At 45.5% G+C, this 21,671-nt stretch overlaps 1 protein-coding gene and 1 non-coding gene across 2 annotated transcripts; one reads left to right on the top strand and one right to left on the bottom strand.

Annotated features, from left to right (window-relative positions):
- The first annotated feature begins 11,640 nt into the window (after positions 1 to 11,640).
- Positions 11,641 to 11,747, top strand: LOC132542216 (U6 spliceosomal RNA). Its single transcript, XR_009553322.1, has one exon. It is a non-coding gene; the product is annotated as a U6 spliceosomal RNA (small nuclear RNA).
- A 1,608-nt stretch (positions 11,748 to 13,355) lies between these two features.
- HEXIM1 (HEXIM P-TEFb complex subunit 1) lies at positions 13,356 to 15,676 on the bottom strand. The gene has a single exon (XM_007535731.3). The coding sequence runs from the start codon at positions 14,928 to 14,930 to the stop codon at positions 13,866 to 13,868; it is 1,065 nt and encodes a 354-aa protein (XP_007535793.1). The 5' UTR covers positions 14,931 to 15,676; the 3' UTR covers positions 13,356 to 13,865.
- Between the last annotated feature and the right edge of the window lie 5,995 nt (positions 15,677 to 21,671).

Genomic DNA, 21,671 nt, shown 5'->3' on the forward strand with positions numbered 1-21,671 from the left:
TAAATTGATTTTAAAAAAAAAGAAATTGAGAGGGAAGGGAGGGATAGAGAGAGTGAGAGGCAGAGAGACACCTGCAGCGCTGCTTCATCATTTATGAAGTTTTCCCCCTGCAAGTGGGGACTGGGGGCTCAAACCTGGGTCCTTGCGCATTATAACATGTGTGCTCAACCAGGTGCGCCACCACCCAGCCCCTGTGAGCTTAATTTTTTAAAATTGTATTATTACATAAGATTTCATTTATTAATGAGAAAGATAAAGAACTAGACATCACTTTGGTACATGTGCTACTGGGGATTGAACTTGGGACTTCATGCTTGAGAGTCCAGTGCTTTATTTATTATCTTTATTTGTTTGGTAGAGACAGTCAGAAGTTGAGAAGGAAGAAGGTGGGAGAGAGGCAGAGACACATGCAACACTGCTTCACCATTCTCAAAGCTTTCCCCTTGTTGGTGAGGACTGGGGGCTCAAACCCAGGTCCTTGCACATTATACTGTGTGCACTCAACCAGGTGTGCCACCACTCAGACCTATAATCTTAATTTAAAATACATCTATTTATTCCCTTTTGTTGCCCCTGTTGTTTTATTGTTGTAGTTATTATTGTTGTCATCATTGCTGGATAGGACAGAGAAATGAAGAGAGGAGGGGAAGACAGGGAGAGAAAGATAGACACCTGCAGACCTGCTTCACCACTTGCAAAGCGACGCCCCTGCAGATGGGGACCCGGGGCTAGAACCGGGATCCTTATGCCGGTCCTGGAGCTTTGCTCCACATGCGCTTAACCGGCTGGGCTACAGCCCGACTCCCCATATATTTATTTTTAACAGAGAACTCAGCTCTCACTTATGATGGTGGGGGACTGAACCTGGGACTTTGGAGCCTCAAGCCTAAGAGTCTCTACGTGGGAGTCAGGCTGTAGCGCAGGGGTTAAGCGCAGGTGGTGTAAAGCGAAAGGACCGGAGTAAGGATGCCGGTTTGAGCCCTGGCTCCCCACCTGCAGGGGAGTCACTTCACAGGCGGTGAAGCAGGTCTGCAGGTGTCTCTTTCTTTCTTTTTTTTTTAATATTTTATTTATTCCCTTTTTGTTGCCCTTGTTGTTTTATTGTTGTAGTTATTATTGTTGTCATTGTTGTTGGATAGGACAGAGAGAAATGGAGAGAGGAGGGGAAGACAGAGGGAGGGAGAGAAAGATAGACACCTGCAGACCTGCTTCACCACTTGTGAGGTGACTCCCCTGCAGGTGGGGAGCCAGGGCTGGAACCAGGATCCTTGCTCCGGTCCTTGTTCTTAGCGCCACCTGCGCTTAACCTGCTGCGCTACCGCCCGACTCCCAGGTGTCTATCTTTCAATCCCCCTCTCTGTCTTCCCCTCCTTTCTCCATTTCTCTCTGTCCTATCCAACACGACGACAACAATAAAACAAGGGCAACAAAAGGGAATAAACTAAAAAAAAGTCTCTACGTAACCATTATGCTATCTCCCCTGCCCGTTTCTGTTTTTCTAACATTAACCATTTACAATTATTTTTTTAAAAATTGGGGGAGGGGGTTTTGGGGCCCAAATCCCAGGCCATACATATGTGAAGCATGCTATCTAGCACAGAGTTATATGCCCAGTTATCAACAATTTACAAAATGAGAAAATAGCTTTTTTTTTCTTTCCTGGTATTACCAGGCTTCACTGCTCTCGGCTTTTTCAGGTAGACCGAGGGAGAAAGAGGGGAAAGCCACCATAGGACCAAAGTTTCCTTCAATGTAGTGGAGAACACACTCAAACATGGCAAAGCAGTGACAACCCAAGGGAGCTATTTTGCTAGCTTTAAAGTAGAATTTTAGCCCAGTCATTTTACTTAACAAATGTGAATTTAAAAAAATATAGGGAGTCGGGCTGTAGCGCAGCGGGTTAAGCGCAGGTGGCGCAAAGCACAAGGACCGGCATAAGGATCCCGGTTCGAACCCCGGCTCCCCACCTGCAGGGGAGTTGCTTCACAGGCGGTGAAGCAGGTCTGCAGGTGTCTATCTTTCCTCCTCTCCGTCTTCCCCTCCTCTCTCCATTTCTCTCTGTCCTATCCAACAACGACAACAACAATAATAACTACAACAATAAAAAAACAAGGGCAACAAAAGGGAATAAATAAAAATATATATATATATATTTTTTTTTTCCGTTTTGTTGCCCTTGTTTTGTAGTTATAGTTGTTGTTGTTGATGTCGTCGTTGTTGGATAGGACAGAGAGAAGTGGAGAGGGGGAGAGAAAGACAGACACCTACAGACCTGCTTCATGGCCTGTAAAGCAACTCCCCTGCATGAACCGGGAACCTTACGCCGGTCTTTGTGCTTTGTGCCACGTGCGCTTAACCCGCTGCGCCACCGCCGGACTCCCCAAATGTGAATTTTTAAAACTCAGTGGGTTGGGGACGTAGCTCAGTAGTAGAGTATCAGCCTCACAAATTTGAAATTCTGGGTTTGATCTAGCTAAATGAACTCCACAGATTGTGGAACAGTTCTCATACACACTCATGAATTTTTTTTTCTTTTTTTAATTTTATTAATTTTATTTTTGAGAGAGATGCAGAGAGAGACACACAGAGAAACACCAGAGCACTGCTCAGCTCTAGCTTCTGGTGGTGCCGGGGATTGAACCTGGGACTTAGGGGCCTCAGGCATGAGATTGTGTTTGCATAACCATTATGCTGTCTCCCCTGCCCTGAATTTTTTTTATCCAGAGAGGTGCTCAGCTCTGGCTTATGGTGGTGTGGGGGATTGAACCTGGGACTTCAGAGCCTCAGGCATGAGAGTCTCTGCATAACCATTATGCTATATACCCCCACCCCACACTCATGAAAATTAATAGTAAAAATCATTATTCGACACTAGGGAAAAAACAAACTCAAGTCTGCACATGCTATTTTAATTTCATCTTAATTTTCCCAGATTTGCTCAGATCTGGCTTTTGATGGTGCTGTGGGTTTAACCTGGAATCTCCGAGCCTCAGGCATCAGTCTATTTCCTAAACCACTGTTATTCTCCCCAACTCTTGTAGCCGACTTTTCTACCACAATGTTGTATTTGTGGCCACCTGTTTTTGAGCACCATGGGGACCACCTATTCTATACTGTCCAATGTTTTGACTGAATATGCCTAGCCATTGGTTTCCTGAAGGTAGATACTATTTTTTCATTAGTAGAATCTTTCTTTGCTTTTTCTGACTTTTGAAATCACTAGGGTAGGGGCCAGGCTGTGGTGCACCTGGTTAAGTGTACACACTACAGTACGCAAGGACCTAGATTCAAGCATCGGGTCCCCACCTACAGAGAGAAAGCTTCATGAGTGGTAAGGCAGGACTGCAGGTGTCTTGTCTCCCATTCTATCTCCTCCCCCTCTCCTCTCAATTCTCTGTCTCTAGCAAATTAAAAACAAAATGAATTCACTAGGGTAAATACATATTTATTTACATTTTCCTCGGCAAATGATTTTCATTCTAAAGTAAAAATTAAAATTGATACGAATCAAATAGGCAACTGATCTTTAAAAGAATCTATAGGGCAGGGTAGATAGCATAATAGTTACACAAAGGCACTCATGCCTGAGGCTCCAAAGCCCCAAGTTCAGTCCCCCCTTGCACCACCATAAGCCAGAGTTGGTGAATAAAATAAATAAATTGGGAGTCAGGCCGTAGTGCAGCGGATTAAGCGCATGTGGCGCAAAGCGCAAGGATCGTTGGAAGGATCCGGGTTGAGCCCGGGTCTCCCAACCTGCAGGGGAGTCGCTTCAAAAGTAGGGAAGCAGATCTGCAGGTGTCTTTCTCTTCCCCCTTGTCTTCCTCTCCTCTCTACATTTCTCTCTGTCCTACTTAGCAACAATGATATCAACAACAATAAAAAACAAGGGCAACAAAAGGGAAAATAAATTTTTTTAAATAAATTGATTAAAAAACAAACAAACTATAATCAGTGGTGCAGGAGGTAGCGCAGTGGATAAAACATGGACTTTTGGGAGTCAGGCGGTAGCGCAGTGGGTTAAGCGCAGGTGGCACAAAGCACAAGAACCGGTGTAAGGATCCGGGTTCAAGCCCCTGGCTCCCCACCTGCAGGGGAGTCGCTTCACAGGCGGTGAAGCAGTTCTGCAGGTGTCTTTATCTCACTCTCTGTCTTTCCCCTCCTCTCTCCATTTCTCTCTGTCCTAACAACATCAATAACAACAATATTAACTACAACAACAATAAAACAAGGGCAACAAAAGGGAATAAAATAAATATTTAAAAAGAAACATGGACTTCTTTTTTAATAAAAAGGAAACACTGACAAAAACCATAGGATAAGTGGGGTACAACTGAGAGACAGGCTGTAGCACAGCAGGTTAAGCGCACGTGGCACAAAGCACAAGGACGAGAGTAAGGATCCCGGTTCCAGCCCCTGGCTCCCCACCTGCAGGGGAGCCGCTTCACAGGCGATGAGGCAAGTCTGCAGGTGTTCATATTTCTCTCCTTCCCCACCTCTCCCCATTTCTCTCTTTCCTAACAACGACCACATCAATAACAACAACTATAAAAACTTCAACAATAAAAAAGGGAATTAATGAATACATTTTTAAAAAAAAGGCAACAAAAGGGGAAATAAATTTATTTTCCCTTTTGTTGCCCTTTAAATTTTTTTTTTTTTTACTATATTTATTGGATAGAGACAGCCAGAAATCTAGAGAGTGAGACAGAGAGACACCTGCACTTCATTACTTGTTAAGTTTTCCGCCTACAGGTGAGGACCAGGGGCTTGAACCTAGGACCTTGCACACTGTAATGTGTTTGCTTAACCAGGTGCGCCACCACCTTGTTTTTTATTGTTGTTGATGTCGTTGTCATTGTTGGTCATCGTCGTTGGATAGGACAGAGAGAAATGGAAAGAGGAGGGGAAGACAGAAGGGAAGAGACAGATACCTGCAGACCTGCTTCACCACCTGTGAAGTGACTCCCTTACAGGTGGGGAGCCCGGGGCTCGAACCGGCATCCTTAGGCCGGTCCTTGCTTTTTGCCATGTGCACTACCGCTGACTCCTGAAAATAAATAAATTTTAAAAAAAGAGGGGTACAACTCCACACGATTCCCACCACCAGAACTCCATATCCCATCCCCTTCCCTGATAGCTTTCCTATTCTTTTTTTTTCTTCTTTTTTTTTTTTTTTTAAGAATTTATTTATTTATGGGGCAGGCAGTGGTGCACTTGGTTAAGCATGTACATAAAATGCGCAAGGATCCAGGTTCAAGCCCTTGGTCACGAGTGGTGAAGCAGGGCTGCAGGTATCTATCTATCTATCTATCTATCTATCTTCTCCTCTCAATTTCTCTCTGTCTCTATACAATAATAAATAAATTAAACATTAAAAAATTATTTATTTATTTATTTATGAGAAAGATAGGAGAGAAAGAACCAGCCATCACTCTGGTATACATGCTACCAGGGATCAAACTCAGGACCTCATGCTTGAGAGTCCAATGCTTTATCCAATGTGCCACCTCCCAGACCCCATTTTTCCTATTCTTTTGGGAGTATGGACCAAGGGTCATTATGGGGTGCAGAAGGTGGAAGGTCTGGCTTCTGTAATTGCTTCCTCGCTGAACATGGACGTTGGCAGGTCAATCCATACTCCCAGCAAGTCTCTCTCTCTCTCTTTTCCTGGTGGGGCAGGGCTCTGGGGAGGTGGGGCTCCAGGACACATTGATGGGGTTGTCTGCCCAGAGGAGTCCAGTTGGCATCATTTTAGCATCCGGAACCTGGTGGCTGAAAAAAAGAGTTAATATATGAAGCCAAACATATTGACTAATCATGAACCTAAAGGCTGGAATAGTTCAGATGAAGAGTTGAGGGTCTCCGTATTGTAGTTGGCCTATTTTAGTTATATTCCAAAGGGCCCGTGACTATACTAGTTTTTTGTTTTGTTTTGTTTTGTTTTTCCTCTGAGCCTGACGTCTGATATGCAGTTGGATCCAAGTTATTGTCTGGGGAGATGATGTCAGAGCTGGAAAAAGGACCAGAAAGCTGAATCATGGAAGAGAGTAGCTCTCAAATATATGGGAAAGGTGTATAAATATTGACTGTAAACCTCATTGATTTGATCTGATCTGTGGCCTATATTCAGCTTAGGAGCCTATGTGACCTCTGCATCCCTGTAGATCTGAGCTCGCATTCTGTGGTCACCAGTAGGAACGTTCCAAGCTGCCCCAATTTCAAGACCCATCTTCCTCAGGTGGAAGATAAGTATGTTGTCCAGCCTCCCTTCGGAGGATGGGACATTCTTTACCGTTGTTGATCCACGTTGAGGGCAAGGTCCTATGGAGGCCCACAAAGGGGTCTAAAACATAGACTTTCGGGCGGAGGGTAGATAGCATAATGCTTATGCAAAGAGACTCATGCCTGAGGCTCCAAAGTCCCAGGTTCAATCCCCTGCACCACCATAAGCCAGAGCTGAGCAGTGCTCTGGTTAAAAAAAAACAAAACATGGACTTCAAGCATGAAGTCCCGAGTTCGATTTCTGGCAGTACATGTACTAGAGTGGTGTCTGGTTCTTTCTCTTGCTCTTTTCCTATCCCTCTCATTAATAAATAAAATACTAAAAAAAAAAAAAAATCATCTAAGGGGGACTGGGTGGTAGTGCAGCATGTTAAACTCACATGGGGCAAAGCACAAGGGCCAGCGTAAGGATCCCAGTTTGAGTCCCCAGCTCCCCACCTGCAAGGGGGGTCACTTCACAGGCAGTGAAGCAGGTCTGCAGGTGTCTGTCTTTCTCTCCCTCCTCTTTCGATTTGAAAGTGCAAGGACCAGTGTAAGGATCCCAGTTTGAGCCCCTGGCTTCCTACCTGCAGGGGAGTAGCTTCACAAGCAGTGAAGCAGGTCTGCAGGTGTCTTTCTCTCCCCCTCTGTCTTCCCCACCTCTATCCATTTCTCTAATAACGACTACAACAATGAAAAACAACAAGGACAACAAAAGAGAAAATAAATATATAAAAATATATATATTTATTTTAATGAAAGAAAGATACACAGAGAGAGAGAGGGAGACCAGAGCACTGGTAGTGTGGGGGATTGAAACTGGGACTTTAGAGTCTCAGGCATGAGAGTCATTTTGCATTATGCTATCTCCCCCACCAGACATGACCCTTTTTAGGTGGTGAAGAATGAGGCTCAGACTTGGAGATGTGTTTAGAGCTGCAGTATTTGTACATGTCGAAGGTATGGCCAGAACCCTGCTTTCCCATCCCCCCACCCCCCAGTGGTGAACCTCTGGCTTCTGGTGAGAATGGCGTTTGAACCTGAAGCTGTTCTGCCTCAGAGCTCATATGCAGAGCCACTGCACCAGGTCAGCAATCTGCTAACCCTGCTTTTTTTTTTTTTAACTCCTACTTTGGTATAGTTTCCCCCCCCCTTTTTTTAGTATTTTATTTTAATAACTATAGAGAAAAAGATATCAGAGCACTGCTCAGCTTTGGCTTGTTGTAGTACTGGGAGTTGAACCTGGGATGTCAGAGCCTCAGGCATAAAATGAAAATCTTTTTGCACAGACATGCTGACTCCCCAGACCTGATCTAATTTTTATTATGCTTGCTCTCTTTAAAGATACCTACTTAGTTTATCAGAACTAAACTAATCTAGAACTCCTAATTTTTGTACCTCGCTACTTGGAAGTCTAGAAGACCCTGTCCTCTGAGGATCACTTGTTACAGGATAGCCCAAGAAATTTTCCTTACTTTTTAAAGGACTGGCCTTCTGTTTTAAAGTTTGGGAAGCACTTTGCCCTAGCTAGATATTTTGATCATTGTGTGAGAAGGAATTAAGGAGTTTTTAGTTTTTGTTGTTTTCCCAGAGCACTGCTCATCTCTGGCTTGTGATGGTACTAGGGATTGAACCTGGGACTTGGAAGTACCAGGAATGAAAGTTTTTTTTGTTTGTTTGCTTGTTTTTCTTTTTTTATTTTGTTTATTTATTTTTACCAAAGCACTGCTCAGCTCTGGTTTATGGTGGTGCAGGGGATTGAACCTGGGACTTTGGAGCCTTAGGCATGAGAACCTGTTTGCATAACCATTATGCTATTTACCCCATGCCCCTTGTTTTTTCTTCAAAACCTCTATTATCTACTCTGCCTGAAATTGCCAGTTTTTAAGTCGTCTTTTTTTTTTTTTAATTTTTAAAAAGATTATCTATCGGAAGTGGGGCAGTAGCACAGCACAGGTGGCACAAAGCACAAGGACCGGTTCAAGCCTCTAGTCCCCACCTGCAGGGGGGAAGCTTCTTGTGGTGAAGAAGAGCTTCGGGTGTCTCTCTCCCTCCTTCCCTCTCAGTTTCTCTCTGTATCCAATAATAAACAAATTTTTATAGGGCTATAAAGGCCCAGTGATTGACAACAACAAAAAGAACATAAATGTAGTATACGAAAATGCTGGGAGTCGGGCAGTAGTGCAGCGTGTTAAACACACTTGGCGCATAGCACAAGGACGGGCATAAGGATCCCGGTTCGAACCCCGGGAGCCGATTCACAGGCGGTGAAGCAGGTCTGCAGGTGTCTTTCTCTCCCCCTTTCTGTCTTCCCCTCCTCTCTCCATTTCTCTCTGTCCTTTCCAACAACGATATCAATAACAACAATAATAACTACAACAACAATAAAATACAAGGGCAACAAAAAAGGGGAAAAATAGAAAAAAAAAGAAAGAAAAGAAAATGCTAGTGCCAGGCTGGAGAGAGAGCATAATGGTTATGCAAAAAGACTTTCAAGTCTGAGGCGCTAAGGTCTCAGGTTCACTCCCCAGCACCACCATAAGCCAGAGCTGAGCAGTGCTCTGGTCTTTCTGTTTATCATTCTCTTCTGACTAAAATAGATCAAATACATTTTTTTTTAAATGCCAATGCCTTTAAAAGCAAAATCCAGATGGAAAGTTTCGTACCACTGGGCTGGGGGAAAGACTATCATGCCTGGGAGTTGGGCGGTAGTACAGTGGGTTAAGCACACTTGGTGGGAAGTGCAAGGACCAGCATAAATAAGGATCCTCCCCCCAACTCCCCACCTGCAGGGGTGAAGCAGGTATGCAGGTATCTATCTGTCTTTCTCTCCATTTCTCTATGTCCTATCCAACAGCAACGACATCAATAACAACAATAACTACAACAATAAAACAATAAGGGCAACAAAAAAAGGAATAAATTTTTTTTAATCTTAAAAAAAAAAGACTATCATGACTGAAGCTCTGAAGTCACAAGTTCAGTCCCCCCACACCACCACAAGCTAGAGCTGTACAATACTCTGGTGAAAATTGCACACCTTGAGGTAAACCAAAGTATAAGTTGTTTATTTTGTGTGGGGCAGTGAAGGACAGAAGATAACATAGCATAGTGATTATGCACAAGACTGATCCATGAGACTCCAAATGTCCTAGGTTCAATCCCCAACACCACCATAATCCAGAGCTGAACAATGCTCTGTTATAAAAAAAAAAAAAACGTTGCAATGTGCAATGACCTAGTTTCGAGCCCTCAGTCCTGCAGGGGAAGGCTTTACAAGTGGTGAAGCAATGTTGCAGGTGTCTCTGTCTTTCATCCCCTTCCCTCTTGTTTTCTGGCTGTCTCTATCAAATAAATAAAGATAATATCAGAAAGAAAGAGAAACTTAAAAAAAGAAAAAGAAGGAAGTCCAGTGGTAGCGCAGCGGGTTAAGCGCACGTGGCACAAAGCGCAAGGACCCGCGTAAGGATCCCGGTTCCAGCACCCGACTCCCCACCTGCAGGGGAGTCGCTTCACAGGCAGTGAAGCAGGTCTGCAGGTGTCTATCTTTCTCTCCCCCTCTATGTCTTCCCCTCCTCTTTCCATTTCTCTCTGTCGTATCCAACAACGACATCAATAACAAGGGGAGAAAAAAAAAAGGGCAACAAAAGGGAATACATAAATAAATAAAATAAAATAAGGTGAGAGGCCCTGGCTGGATGGTGGCTTACCAGGTTGAGAACACACATTATCATGCATAAGGATCTGGATCAAGCCCCTGAGCCCCACTTACAGAGGGAAGCTTGATGAATGGTGAAACAGTGCTGCAGAGGTGTCTTTGTCTCCTTCCCTCTCAATTTCTGTCTTATCAAGTAAAATAAAAAAATGTTTTTTGCTGTACTGGGACTTTGCAGATACATGATTCCACAAATCCCAGACCTTCTTTCTTTCATCCCTCCCTCCCTCCTCCCTTCATCTGAGCACTGCTCAGCTTTGGCTTATGGTGACTGGATATTGAACCTGGGACCTCAGCCTCGGGCATGAAAGTATTTTTGCATTATACTATTTTTACCTGCCCAGGCTTTTTCATTCTTTATTTCAGGTAGAGAGACAGATATTACATGGAGCTTTCCCTGGTGTCATAGTGCTCCCCTGTGGTGCCTGGGCCACAAGGGCCAAAACCCAGGGCATTTTACCTGATATGACATGTGATCTGCCACGTGAACTATCTGAACCCCAATATTTTTGTTAAACTGGATTGAATTTGTTTCCTAAGGAGAGTAAACCATACTTTTATTTTCCTGATGATAGATGCATTCATAGTCTTCCCAACACTAACAATAGGGGAAGGGAGGTGATTATAGTTAAACCTCTCTTACAGTCAAGAGGTTTGAAAATCAGACACTGTCATTGCTGCATCCTGTAGTGCAGTCAATATAAGGCTTCTCTGCACTGTAATGAGAGGGCAGTGTTGCAGCTTTTCCAAGCAACTCTGGGACTGCTCTGCTACAAGATGTAATAGCAGAAGGAAAATTAAAAACACGAAAACTGTTTCAAAATAGACATTTAATATTATTTTAAGTCAAAGGAAAAAAACCAGTCATACATTCTCTTCAGTGGACCATCTACCAGAATAGGGCCAACTCAGTTGAGCTTTGAAGGCCCTGATCACTATCTTGACTAGCATTCATTTCCCTTGATAGACTGTTCTTTGGTATGCTTCTTATGCTCCATCATAAGGTACATTCCACTCTCCAAATTCCCACCACCTCCACTATTATTGTCATTTAGCTGCAAAAGCAGTTTTCTCAATGGGAATCTCCCCTTCCTTCACTGCAGAGGTTCAGAACCTTTAAAGAATTTTACAACCTGATTCTCTTGAACTCTCCCCAGAAAAAAATGCAATTAAGTTTACATATAATTTCATGGGATTCACGGGCATGAAAGCTTCTAAGTTCCCAGGTTAAGGAATCATCATACTAGTGATTTGAAATTGCAGTTTGACAGCAGGTAGACATAGACTACTAATGAGGGAACAATTCTTTAATTTGCTATATTGATTTTGGGGCAGAAATTAATTCCCAGCATCTCCTTGCATTTTCAGGGGCAAAACTATTCAGGGCAAAGACTCTGAGTGCCTGAGGCTCATTGGCCAGCACCACCACAAACCAGAGCTGAGCTGTGCTCTGGTTTAAAAAAAAAAAAACATCATTCAGGAATTTAAGCACAGCTATCAGCACAGTTTAGGAGAACAGCAACAATGGGGCACCTGGGAGTAGTATAATGGTTATACAAAAGCTTTCATTCCTGAGGCTCAGAGGTCCAGGCTCAATCCCCAGCATCACTATAAGCCAGAGCTGAGCAGTGCTGTGGTGTTTTCTCATTAAAAATGTAAGAGGGGTGCTCGCTTCAGCAGCACATATACTAAAATTGGAACGATACAGAGAAGATTAGCATGGCCCCTGCGCAAGGATGACACGCAAATTCGTGAAGCGTTCCATATTAAAAAAAAAAAATGTAAGAGGGGATGGGGTAGATTGGTAGCGCAGTAGGTTAAGCGCGTAAGGATCCCAGTTCGAACCCCCGGCTCCCCACCTGCAGGGAAGTCGCTTCACAGGCGGTGAAGCAGGTCTGCAGGTGTCTGTCTTTCTCTCCCCCTCTCTGTCTTCCCCTCCTCTCAATATTATTAACAATAATAATAACCACAACAACAATTAAAACAACCAGGGTAACAAAAGGGAAAAACTGGCCTCCAGGAGCAGTAGATTCGTGGTGCACTGAGCCCCGGCAATAACCCTGGAGGCAAAAAATATATATATAAGAGGGGCAGGTGGTAGCACAGTGGGTTAAGAGCACATGGCACTAAGCGCAAGGAACCAATTGGAGGCAGACACACACACACACACACACACACACACACACACACACCTGCGGGGGGGGGGGGAGCTTCACAAGTGAGATGAAGTAGGTCTACAGGTGTCCCTCTCCCTTCTGTCTTCCCCTCCTCTCTCGATTTCTGTCTGTACCATCCAACAACTGCAGCAGTGTTAACAATAGCAACAAAATGGGGGGAACATGGCCTCCAGGAGCAGTGGATTCGTAGTGAGCCCCAGCTATAACCCTGGAAGCAATATATATTAAGAGGGAACATCAGCTGTACAGGGAGTGTTCTGGATTCTCTAAATAAATGAGGCATTTTTAATTTTTTAAAATACTTATTGGATAGAAACAAATCAAGAAGAGGGAGGGAGGGAGTGGGAGAAAGAAACCTATAGATAGTACTGCTTCACTTCCAGGGAAGCTTACCCCTGCAGATGGGGACTGGGGGCTTGATCCTGGGTTCTTGGCACATTGTAACATATGCACAACTAAGTGAGCCACCACCCAGTTTAGTTTGAACTTTATGAATAGAAAATACCTAAGTATTGGACAGTTACGTTCTTGGGATGTCCCAAACAGCCATTTCCCTACCTTTAAACATCTTTTTGTGTTTATTATTGTATAGAGACAGAAACTGAGAGGAGTGAAGGAGATAAAGAGAGAGACGCCTACAGACCTGCTTCACCACTCATGAAGCGTTCACCCTGCAGGTGGGGGCCAGGGGCTTCAACCCAGGTCCTTGTGCAATGAGGTGTGTACACTTAACCAGGTTGCCACCACCTCCCCCCCCTTAAACATTTTTTAATAAATTTATCCACCCATTGCTTGCACTGAGAAAAAGCAAAATGTGTACCTAGGACCTCCCTCCACCATTATTGGGGATGAGCAGACTAAAAATCAATTCACAGAAATTAGTCTCTTCAGTCATCTTAATAGCTGTCAGATTTGGGTCTTTTTTGCTAATAGAATTGAGTGGTTACTGAGAAGCAATTAATTTTTTATTTTATTTATTTACCAGATCTGGTTTATGGTGGTGCAGGGGATTGAACCTGGGCCTTTGGAACTTCAGGCATGAGTCCTTTTGCATAGCCATTATGCTATATATACACCCACCCACAAATAGATTTTAAGTTTCTGAATATAACCGCTTCCTACTCTCCCTACCATCCAATACTGGCTTATTTCTCTAGCATCCAGAAAGAAAACCAAGGCACTAGAAAGCAAGCACACACATATTGAAGACAATCAAGTCTTTATATTCTCCCATATAAGATTTTTTTAAATTGACAAATCTATTTCTTTACACCCCCACCTAATGCAAATCACATAAATCAGTAGTTCTGAATTAGCTCTAGAAATCACACTGAAACTATATTACATTTACAAATATCAAATTTATTACAACTAAAGTGAATTTAATGGTTCTCAGATTTGGCCACCTTAGAGCTCCGTTTAAGGAGAGTTTGTTTATAATAAAAAAATGCATTATAACTTGGTAAAATTACATAGAAAAAAAATTTCTAAAAAGGAAAAGAAAAGCAACCCTTCAGTTTCACATAATTAAAGAACAGGAGAAAGCACGCAAACTACATCATAGCTGAATTTACCAAACCAAAGCCGGGGGGATTTTTCTCTTCTGATTATGTGTCATAAAAAGGTCCACTGTCTTATATACACATGTATATAATGTTACATTCCATCACTGTAAAAAGTCCCCTTTGCCCCCTCCCCCCAAAAGTTGCAGTCTAGTCTCCAAACTTGGACAGTGGTGCTTGCTCCTGCTGCCGGTGCAGTTCGTTCTCGGTCAGCAGCTGGAGGTTCTCAGCGCGCAAGCGGTCCAGCTCCAGCTCCAGCTCGCGAACACGCGCGTCGTCGCCGCCCAGCCGCTTGCTTTCTAGCCGCAGCCGATTATTCTCGTCTTCCATGCGCGAGAGGCACTTCTCCAGCTCCAAGTACTCTTTAATGAGCTCCTGCTTGCTCATGTTCTGCAGACTCTCCGCGTGGTACCTCTCGTAAGTCTCCGAGAAATCCCGCTGCAAAAACTCGCTGCCGTCTCCTCCCATCCCGTCGCTGCCTCCATCCTCCTCACCCGCTTCTTCCATAAAGTCCTCGTCGCTGGTGTCGTCGGATTTGGTGGCGGCTCGCTTGGGGTAGAGGCCGGTTTTGAGGTCCGGCTCCTCTTGGTCGTGATCATCCATGAGGAACTGCGTGGTGTTATAGGGCGCAACCGGTTGGCCTTTAGCAAACATTTCGGCTCGGATCCTCGAAGCTCTAAGGCTCTGTTTCTCGTCGAACTTTTTCTTCTCCTCCCAGGTCAACTTGTAGTACGGCTTCCAATGACGCTTCTTCTTGGAGGGGCGTCTCCTATGTTTTTTCTTGCCCAGCTGTCTCTGCTGCCCCCACTCCTCTCCCCCCGCGGCAGGAGCCCCCAACTTGTTGGCGTCAGAGTCCAGACAGGACTGGGCGAGGGGCTCGGTCTCGGGCCTCGCTTCCCCGTCCGCCACCAGTGAGGAGGTCCCGCCAGAGGAGTCCCCATTTTGGCCATTCTCGCCTGCTTCCTGGCAACTGGGTTCTGGACTGACCTGGGGCTGCAGGACAGGCGTCTGGGGCTGCAGGCACCCTTCCCCCTCCTGCCCTGGACGGCCACCCGACTGGGGGAACGCTCTCGATTGCCACCTACTGTCCTCCTCTGGCACCCGCTCCTCCGCTCCTTGGGGGCGCTCGGGGTTCCGCTCATCATGTACAACAGCACCTGTACAGTTGCTAGTTTGAGGCTGGTGCTGATACTCAGACAAGAGCGGCTCGGCCATGGCTAGTAGAAGCTTCTTCTCGAAGTTTGAAAATTGTTGGTTGAAAGTCCTTAAAGAAAAAGGAGGAGCTCCTTTTCTTTTGCAAAATGTCCAACTGAGTCCTCTCGGTCTATGATTCCTGCAGAGACGCCTTTAGCGAGTTCTTCCGTCAGCTGACTCCAGCTGCAACTTGGGGGGCGCTCAAGCCGATAAAGGGTTAAAGTGCCCACAGCGCGGCCAGCTAGTGAGTCCCAGGGGGTGCAGCCAGCCAGAACAGTTCGTAATAAGTGAAAGGAGTGGGCTCGGGTTTTCTCTCAGAGCGCCCCCTCGGTAGAGAACTGGAGCAAGGAGGTGAGGTGGTGAAGTCCAAAGGGTTAAACCCAGACCCGAAGGGGTTAAAACTATCCGATGACGCTACCTCCAAGGGGGCCGGGTCCACAAAGGGTTAAATCCCCTGCCGCAGAACCCACAAGGGGTTAAAGTCCCAGAGCCACCTCCTCCCACTTCCACGGGTGTCGTTCCAACCCGAGCTTCTAGTTCCGCAGGCCCGGTCCGAGCCTCAGCCGAGGACAGACAAACTCATCTCCCCTTTGGCTCGATGCTTTGCTCAGCTTAGCTCTCCGCCTCCTCTTTTTCCTCCCTCCTCCCCCTTCCGACAGCTCCTCTTCCGCCTCCTCCTCGATTTCCCCTCCCAACCTGCCTCTCCACCTGCCAACTTCCAACTGCTGCCTCCCAGTTCTCTGCACCCCTTTTATATAGAAGCCGAGCTACCCCTCCCACGCGCATGCGTAACGGAGCCTGCATGGCAGGAAACTGGGAGTCGTAGTTTCTATCTTTCGGGCCCGCCGTCCTGGCGCGCCGTGAGACGTGGCCAATCCCAGAACGCGTAGGGGGCGTCTTCCAGGCTGCCACCTCCCACCGCTTCGCCGTCGCCGGAGGAACGTGAGTAGTCATTGGTCCAGCGTCGCGCGTCTTGCCCTGAAAGCTAGGCCAATAGCAGGGGAGGGGGGCGGATTCTGGACCGTACCATTCCGCTCCAGGAATACCAGAAGATTCGATGGCCTACTAAATCCCGTACAGAGTATTTTTATGAAAAGGTGCGTTTTAAAAGACTATTGTAGTATTCTGTTCTCAGAGGAATGGTTCCAAAGGGTATAAACGTTTGTAAACGAAAGCAAAAGTGGTTTACTCCTAAAAAGTAGTCCCTAAAGTGTAAAAGATTAAATCCTATAAAGGGAGGTATTGGCCCACAGCTAATAACTACCAATTCCTAAGATTGCAGAAATGGCTTCACGGTGCATGCTTGGTCCCTGGATCTGGCGTTTACGGGAAACAATTGTAATACAGTAAAAAAACAAAAAGCATGAAGTAAACAAATGAAGACGAAAAAGTGCCGCCTTAAAGGAACAGCGTGACTGCACTAACTCAGCAACCTCGGACCAGGCCCCGGGACATGAGAAGGCAGGTTCGAGTCCCGGCTCACGTCCACCCGCGGACCGGGTGCGGGGCGCTTGGGCGGAAGTGGGAGCCCCGGGCTGGTCTTTCGCAGCCGCTGCCGTTCCAGGAGACCCTGCTGAGCGCTGGCTTGTGACCGAGCTCCGCGGAACCCGGCGGAGAAAGCCTCGGCTTCTGTCAGAAAATGGCCTCCTGGGGCCCGCCCGGCCAATACTTCCCACCGGGAACATTTCCTGAGCCCATACTGGGGAGACAGCAGATGAACCTCTTTGTTGAGGATGGTTCCGGTTTTCTTATTTATTTAGTGGGATGGTGGTGGTGGTGGTAGAGGACAGCACCCGCGGGGCCGAATGCGGTGCTGAGCATTGAACTTGGGACCTCACACATGTAACTCCTGAACTCTGCCTCTGAGCCACCTCCCCAGCAGCAAGGATTCAAAAGTATTGACGAGCCCCCACCACCACCGTTTTTCCCTTATCTAACCAAAGCAGAATGGGGTGTTATCCACACAGGGGTCTTCCTCTTCACTTGATACTGGAAAACATCACAGGAGAAGCAGTCTTGCCTAGAAATTGGTGCAGGGGGTTGTGGGGTAAATTCATGGGGAGGGAGTGTCTTTGAGAAACAATTCCAGATTGCTAGCTTCCTCCCAAGGAACTGTCAGAAAATAACAGCCCAGGTCCTGCAGGTCAGTCACATCGGCCTAAAATCTAGGTATAATCTTGACTTCACCCTCTTGCCACATGGTCAGGTTTGTTTTTCCCTCAATGGCTAACATTTCAACTGCCTTGTAACTGCTTTATGACACACAACCATTTGACGTCACCACAGCCCAATGAGTTAGGCAAGGTAGGAATTACCATTTCTATCTTAGACATGATAAATCTCTAAGACTGGAAAAATCAAGTGATTTAATTTTAAGTGCCTGACAATTGGGTAAATCTCCCACCCTTACCCCCTATGCCATTTTTCTTTTTCATTACAAATACAAGCTCCTCTCAAGAACTCCGGACTTACTTCTCTCGCTTCCCCACCTCAACCCAATCCAGGCCTTATTTCTCCATTTAGCATTTGTTAGGAGGGTATAATGATGAGTAAAGTGTCATCCTCACTGCTCATGGACTGTGCACAGAGGTCATCGTACTGTAGTAAGCCAAAGTGGCCAGTGAGGAAAAGCCCAGTGGAAGCTTTTTTAGTCAAGGAAAAGAGGAATTGGGGCCAAATGGTGGCATCACACCCAGTTAAGTACACAACAGTATTATGTACAAGGACTCAGTTTTGAGCCCCTGCACCCCACCTGCAGCAGGGATGCTTCACAGACAGTGAAGCAGGTCTGCAGATATCTCCCTTTCTCAGCCTCCTCCCTCCCCTCTCAAATTCTCTCTGTCCTATCAAAGAAAACATGGGAGAAAAAATAGAATTAAAAATTGAGGAATTGGGAGTAGGGCAATAGCGCAGCGGGTTAAGCGCACGTGGCGTGAAGCACAAGGACCGGCCTAAGGATCCCAGTTCAAGCCCCCAGCTTCCCCCTGCAGGGGGGGTTCCATTCACAAGGTGAAGCAGGTCTGCAGGTGTCTTTCTCTCCCCCTCTCTGTCTTCCCCTCCTTTCTCCATTTCTCTCTGTCCTATCCAACAACAACATCACTAATAACTACAATAATAAAACAGGGTCAACAAAAGGGAATAAATAAATACTTTTTTTTTTTTAGAATAATTGTATACAATCTTCATAGGGGAGGTGACTTCCTGGCTATCTCTAGAACTGAACTTTTTTTTTTTTTTCTCCTCCAGGGTTATTGCTGGGCTCGGTGCCTGCACCATGAATCTACCGCTCCTGGAGGCCATTTTTTTCCCTTTTTGTTGCCCTAGTTGTTGCAGCCTCGTTGCGGTTATTATTGCCATTGTTGACGTTGCTTTGTTGTTGGATAGGACAGAGAGAAATGGAGAGAGGAGGGGAAGACAGAGAGAGGGGGAGAGAAAGATAGACATCTGCAGACCTGCTTCACTGCCCGTGAAGCGACTCCCCTGCAGGTGGGGAGCCGGGGGCTCGAACCGGGATTCTTACACCGGTCCCTGCGCTTTGCGCCACGTGCGCTTAACCCACTGCGCCACCGCCCGACTCCCTAGAACTGAACTTTAAAAAAATTATTTCCTTTTGTTGCCTTTGTTTTATTGTTGTAGTTATTAATGATGTCGTTGTTGTTGGATAGGACAGAGAGAAATGGAGAGAGGAGGGGAAGACAGGGGGAGAGAAAGATCAACACCTGCAGACCTGCTTCACTACTTGTGCAGGTGGGGAGCCTGGGGCTCGAACCGGGATCCTTAAGCCAGGCCCTTGCACTTTGCACCACCTGCACTTAACCTGCTGCTCTACTGCCCGACTCCCAATCTTTTTTTTTTTTTTAAAGATTTTATTTATTTATTAATGAGAAACATAGGAGGAGAGAGAAAGACAAAGCCAGATATCACTCTAGTATATGTGTTGCTGGGGATTGAACTCAGGACCTCATGCTTGAGAGTCTGGTACCTTAGTCACTGCACCACCTCCTGGACCACTTGTTATCTTTATTTATTGGATACAGCCAAGGGCTGGGGAGACAGCATAATGGATATGCAAAAAGACTTTCATGCCCTAGGCACCAAAAGTCCCAAATTCAATCCCCAACACCACCATAAACCAGAGTTGAGCAGTGCCCTGGTAAAAGAAAATAAAAACAAGTTAAATAATGAAAAATAGTTTTTTAAATTTCTTTATAGGGGAATTAATGTTTTACATTCAACAGTAAATAACAATAGTTTGTACATGCATAACATTCCCCAGTTTCCCATATGAAAAATAAATCTTTAAAAAAAGCTCCAAAGTCCCAGTTTCAATTCCCCACACCACCATAAGCCAGAGCTGAGCAGTGCTCTGGAAAAAAAAAAAAAAAAAAAAAAAACGAGCCAGAAATGGAGAAGGGAGGGGGAGATAGAGGTTCATGAGGTGGTGCAGTGGATAAAGCATTGAATTCTCAAGCATGAGGTATCAAATTCAATTCCCGGCAGCACATGTACCAGAGTGATGTCTGGTTCTTTTTCTTCCTTTCTCATAAATAAATAAAATATGAAAAAAAGAGGGAGACACCAGGTCCTTGTGCAAATGGTGTACTCAACCAGGTGCAATGCCACCTGGCGCCCATGGCACTTCTCTACCCTCAATTAGGGACTTTGGAAAGTAAAGCTGAGGGGGCTGAGCAGTAGTGCAGTGGGTTAAGCACACATGGTGCAAAGCACAAAGACTGGTGTGAGGATCCCAGTTCAAGCCCCCAGCTCCCCACCTGTAGGGGGGTCGCTTCACAATCAGTGAAGCAGGTCTGCAGGTCTTTCTCTCCCCCTGTCTTCTCCTCTCTCCAGTTCTCTCTGTCCTATCCAACAACAACAGCTATAGCAATAACAACCACAACAAGGGCAACAAAATGAGAAAAATGGCCTCCAGAAGCAGTGGATTCGTAGTGCAGGCACTGAGCCCCAGCGAAAACCCTGGAAGCAAAAAAAAAAGAAAAAGGACGAAAGTACAGCTGAGGGGGTCCAGTGGTGGTGTACCCAGTTAAACACACATAATAAAGCACAAGGACCCATGCACAGATCCAGGTTCGAACCCCCGCTTCCCACTTGCAGTGGAAAGCTTCACAGCAGCAAAGCAACTATGCAGGTGTCTTTTTTTTCTCCTGCTCTGTCTCACCCCCACCCCCCAATTTCCCTCTGTCCTATCCAATAAAATGGGGAAAATAGCTGCCAGCAGTGGATTCATAGTGCAGGCACTAAGCCCCAGTGATAACCCTGGAGGCAAAAAAAGTATAGCTGAAATCGGCCTCAGTTCACAGAGCTCAGCTGTATGGGTTCATTTGTTATATTGGGGTGGGGGGGGTTGTCCACACTGATAGTTTGTGGAAATCTAGAATTCTGTTAAGTAAGAGACCACATTACTAGCTATTAATTAACCCATTACAGGTACTTTACATGTCCTGGTCATTTCCCTTCCTTTCTTTGTTAGTTTAGTGAGAGAAGTGCAGAAAGAAAGAAAAAGACCAGAGAGCACTGTTTAGATCTGGCTTATGGTGATGGGGATTGAATTTGGGACCTCAGAACCTTAGGCATGAAAGTCTTTTGCAAATGTGTGTGTGTGTGTGTGTATATATATATATATATTTTTTTTTTTTACCAGAACACTGTTCAGCTCTGGCTTATGGTGGTGCAGGGGATTGAACCTGAGACTTTGGAGTCTCAGGCATGAGAATCTGTTTGCATAACCATTATGTATCTACCCTCTGCCCACAAATGTATTTTTAAAAAAGATTTGGTTTTTTTTATTTATTTCTTTATTGGGGAATTAATGTTTTACATTCAACAGTAAATACAATAGTTTATACAGATTTATTTTTATTAATGAGAAGAGAGAACCCTGAGCATCATTCTGGCACACTCAGGAATTGAACTCAGGACCTCATGCTTGAGAGTCCAACACTATCCACTGCACCATCTCCTGGACTGTTAAAGACATTTTATTTATCTCTTTAATTGATAGAACAGAGAGAAATTGAGTTGAGAGGGAGAGATAGACACTAGCAGCCCTGCTTCACTGCTCATGAAACTTTTCCCTTGCATTTGGAGACTGTATGCTTGAACCCTGGTCCTTGTGCATGGCGACATGTGTGCTCAACTAGGTACACCCCACACCCCCAGACTTATTGAGAGAACCAAAGCACTCTAGCACTTAAGATGCTGGGGTTTGAACTCAGGATCTCATCCTTGTGAGTAAGCTTCTTTATCCATTGTGTAACTTCTTGATCTGCTTTCTTTCTTCTTCTTTTTTTGCCTCCAGTGTTATTGCTCGGTTCACCACGAATCCACTGCTCCTGGAGGCCATTTTTTCCCTTTTGTTACCCTGGTTGTTTTTATTGTTGTGGTTACTATTATAGTTCCTATTGATGTCGTCGTTGTTGGATAGGGCAGAGAAATGGAGAGAGGAGGGGAAGACAGAGAGGGGGAGAGAAAGACAGACACCTGCAGACCTGCTTCGCTGCCTGTGAAGTGATTCCCCTGCAGGTGGGGAGCCGGGGGCTCGAACCCGGGTCGTTCCACGGGTCCTTGCGCTTTGCGCCACATGCGCTTAACCTGCTGCGCTACCACCCGACCCCCTCTCCTTCTCTTTTTAAGAGACTATCTTCTGTGAAATCGTGGCAGTCGAATTCAGAACCCCACATATGCAAGGGTTGCACTCTACTCAACCATTTTCCTGAAACATATTTATATCATTTAAACCCCAGC

This window comes from Erinaceus europaeus, chromosome 12 (assembly GCF_950295315.1).
Source record: "Erinaceus europaeus chromosome 12, mEriEur2.1, whole genome shotgun sequence".
Taxonomy (NCBI): domain Eukaryota; kingdom Metazoa; phylum Chordata; class Mammalia; order Eulipotyphla; family Erinaceidae; genus Erinaceus; species Erinaceus europaeus.

Coding starts and splice junctions, on each gene's coding strand:
- HEXIM1 (XM_007535731.3), bottom strand. CDS start 14,930: ATGGCCGAGCCGCTCTTGTCTGAGTATCAGCACCAGCCTCAAACTAGC.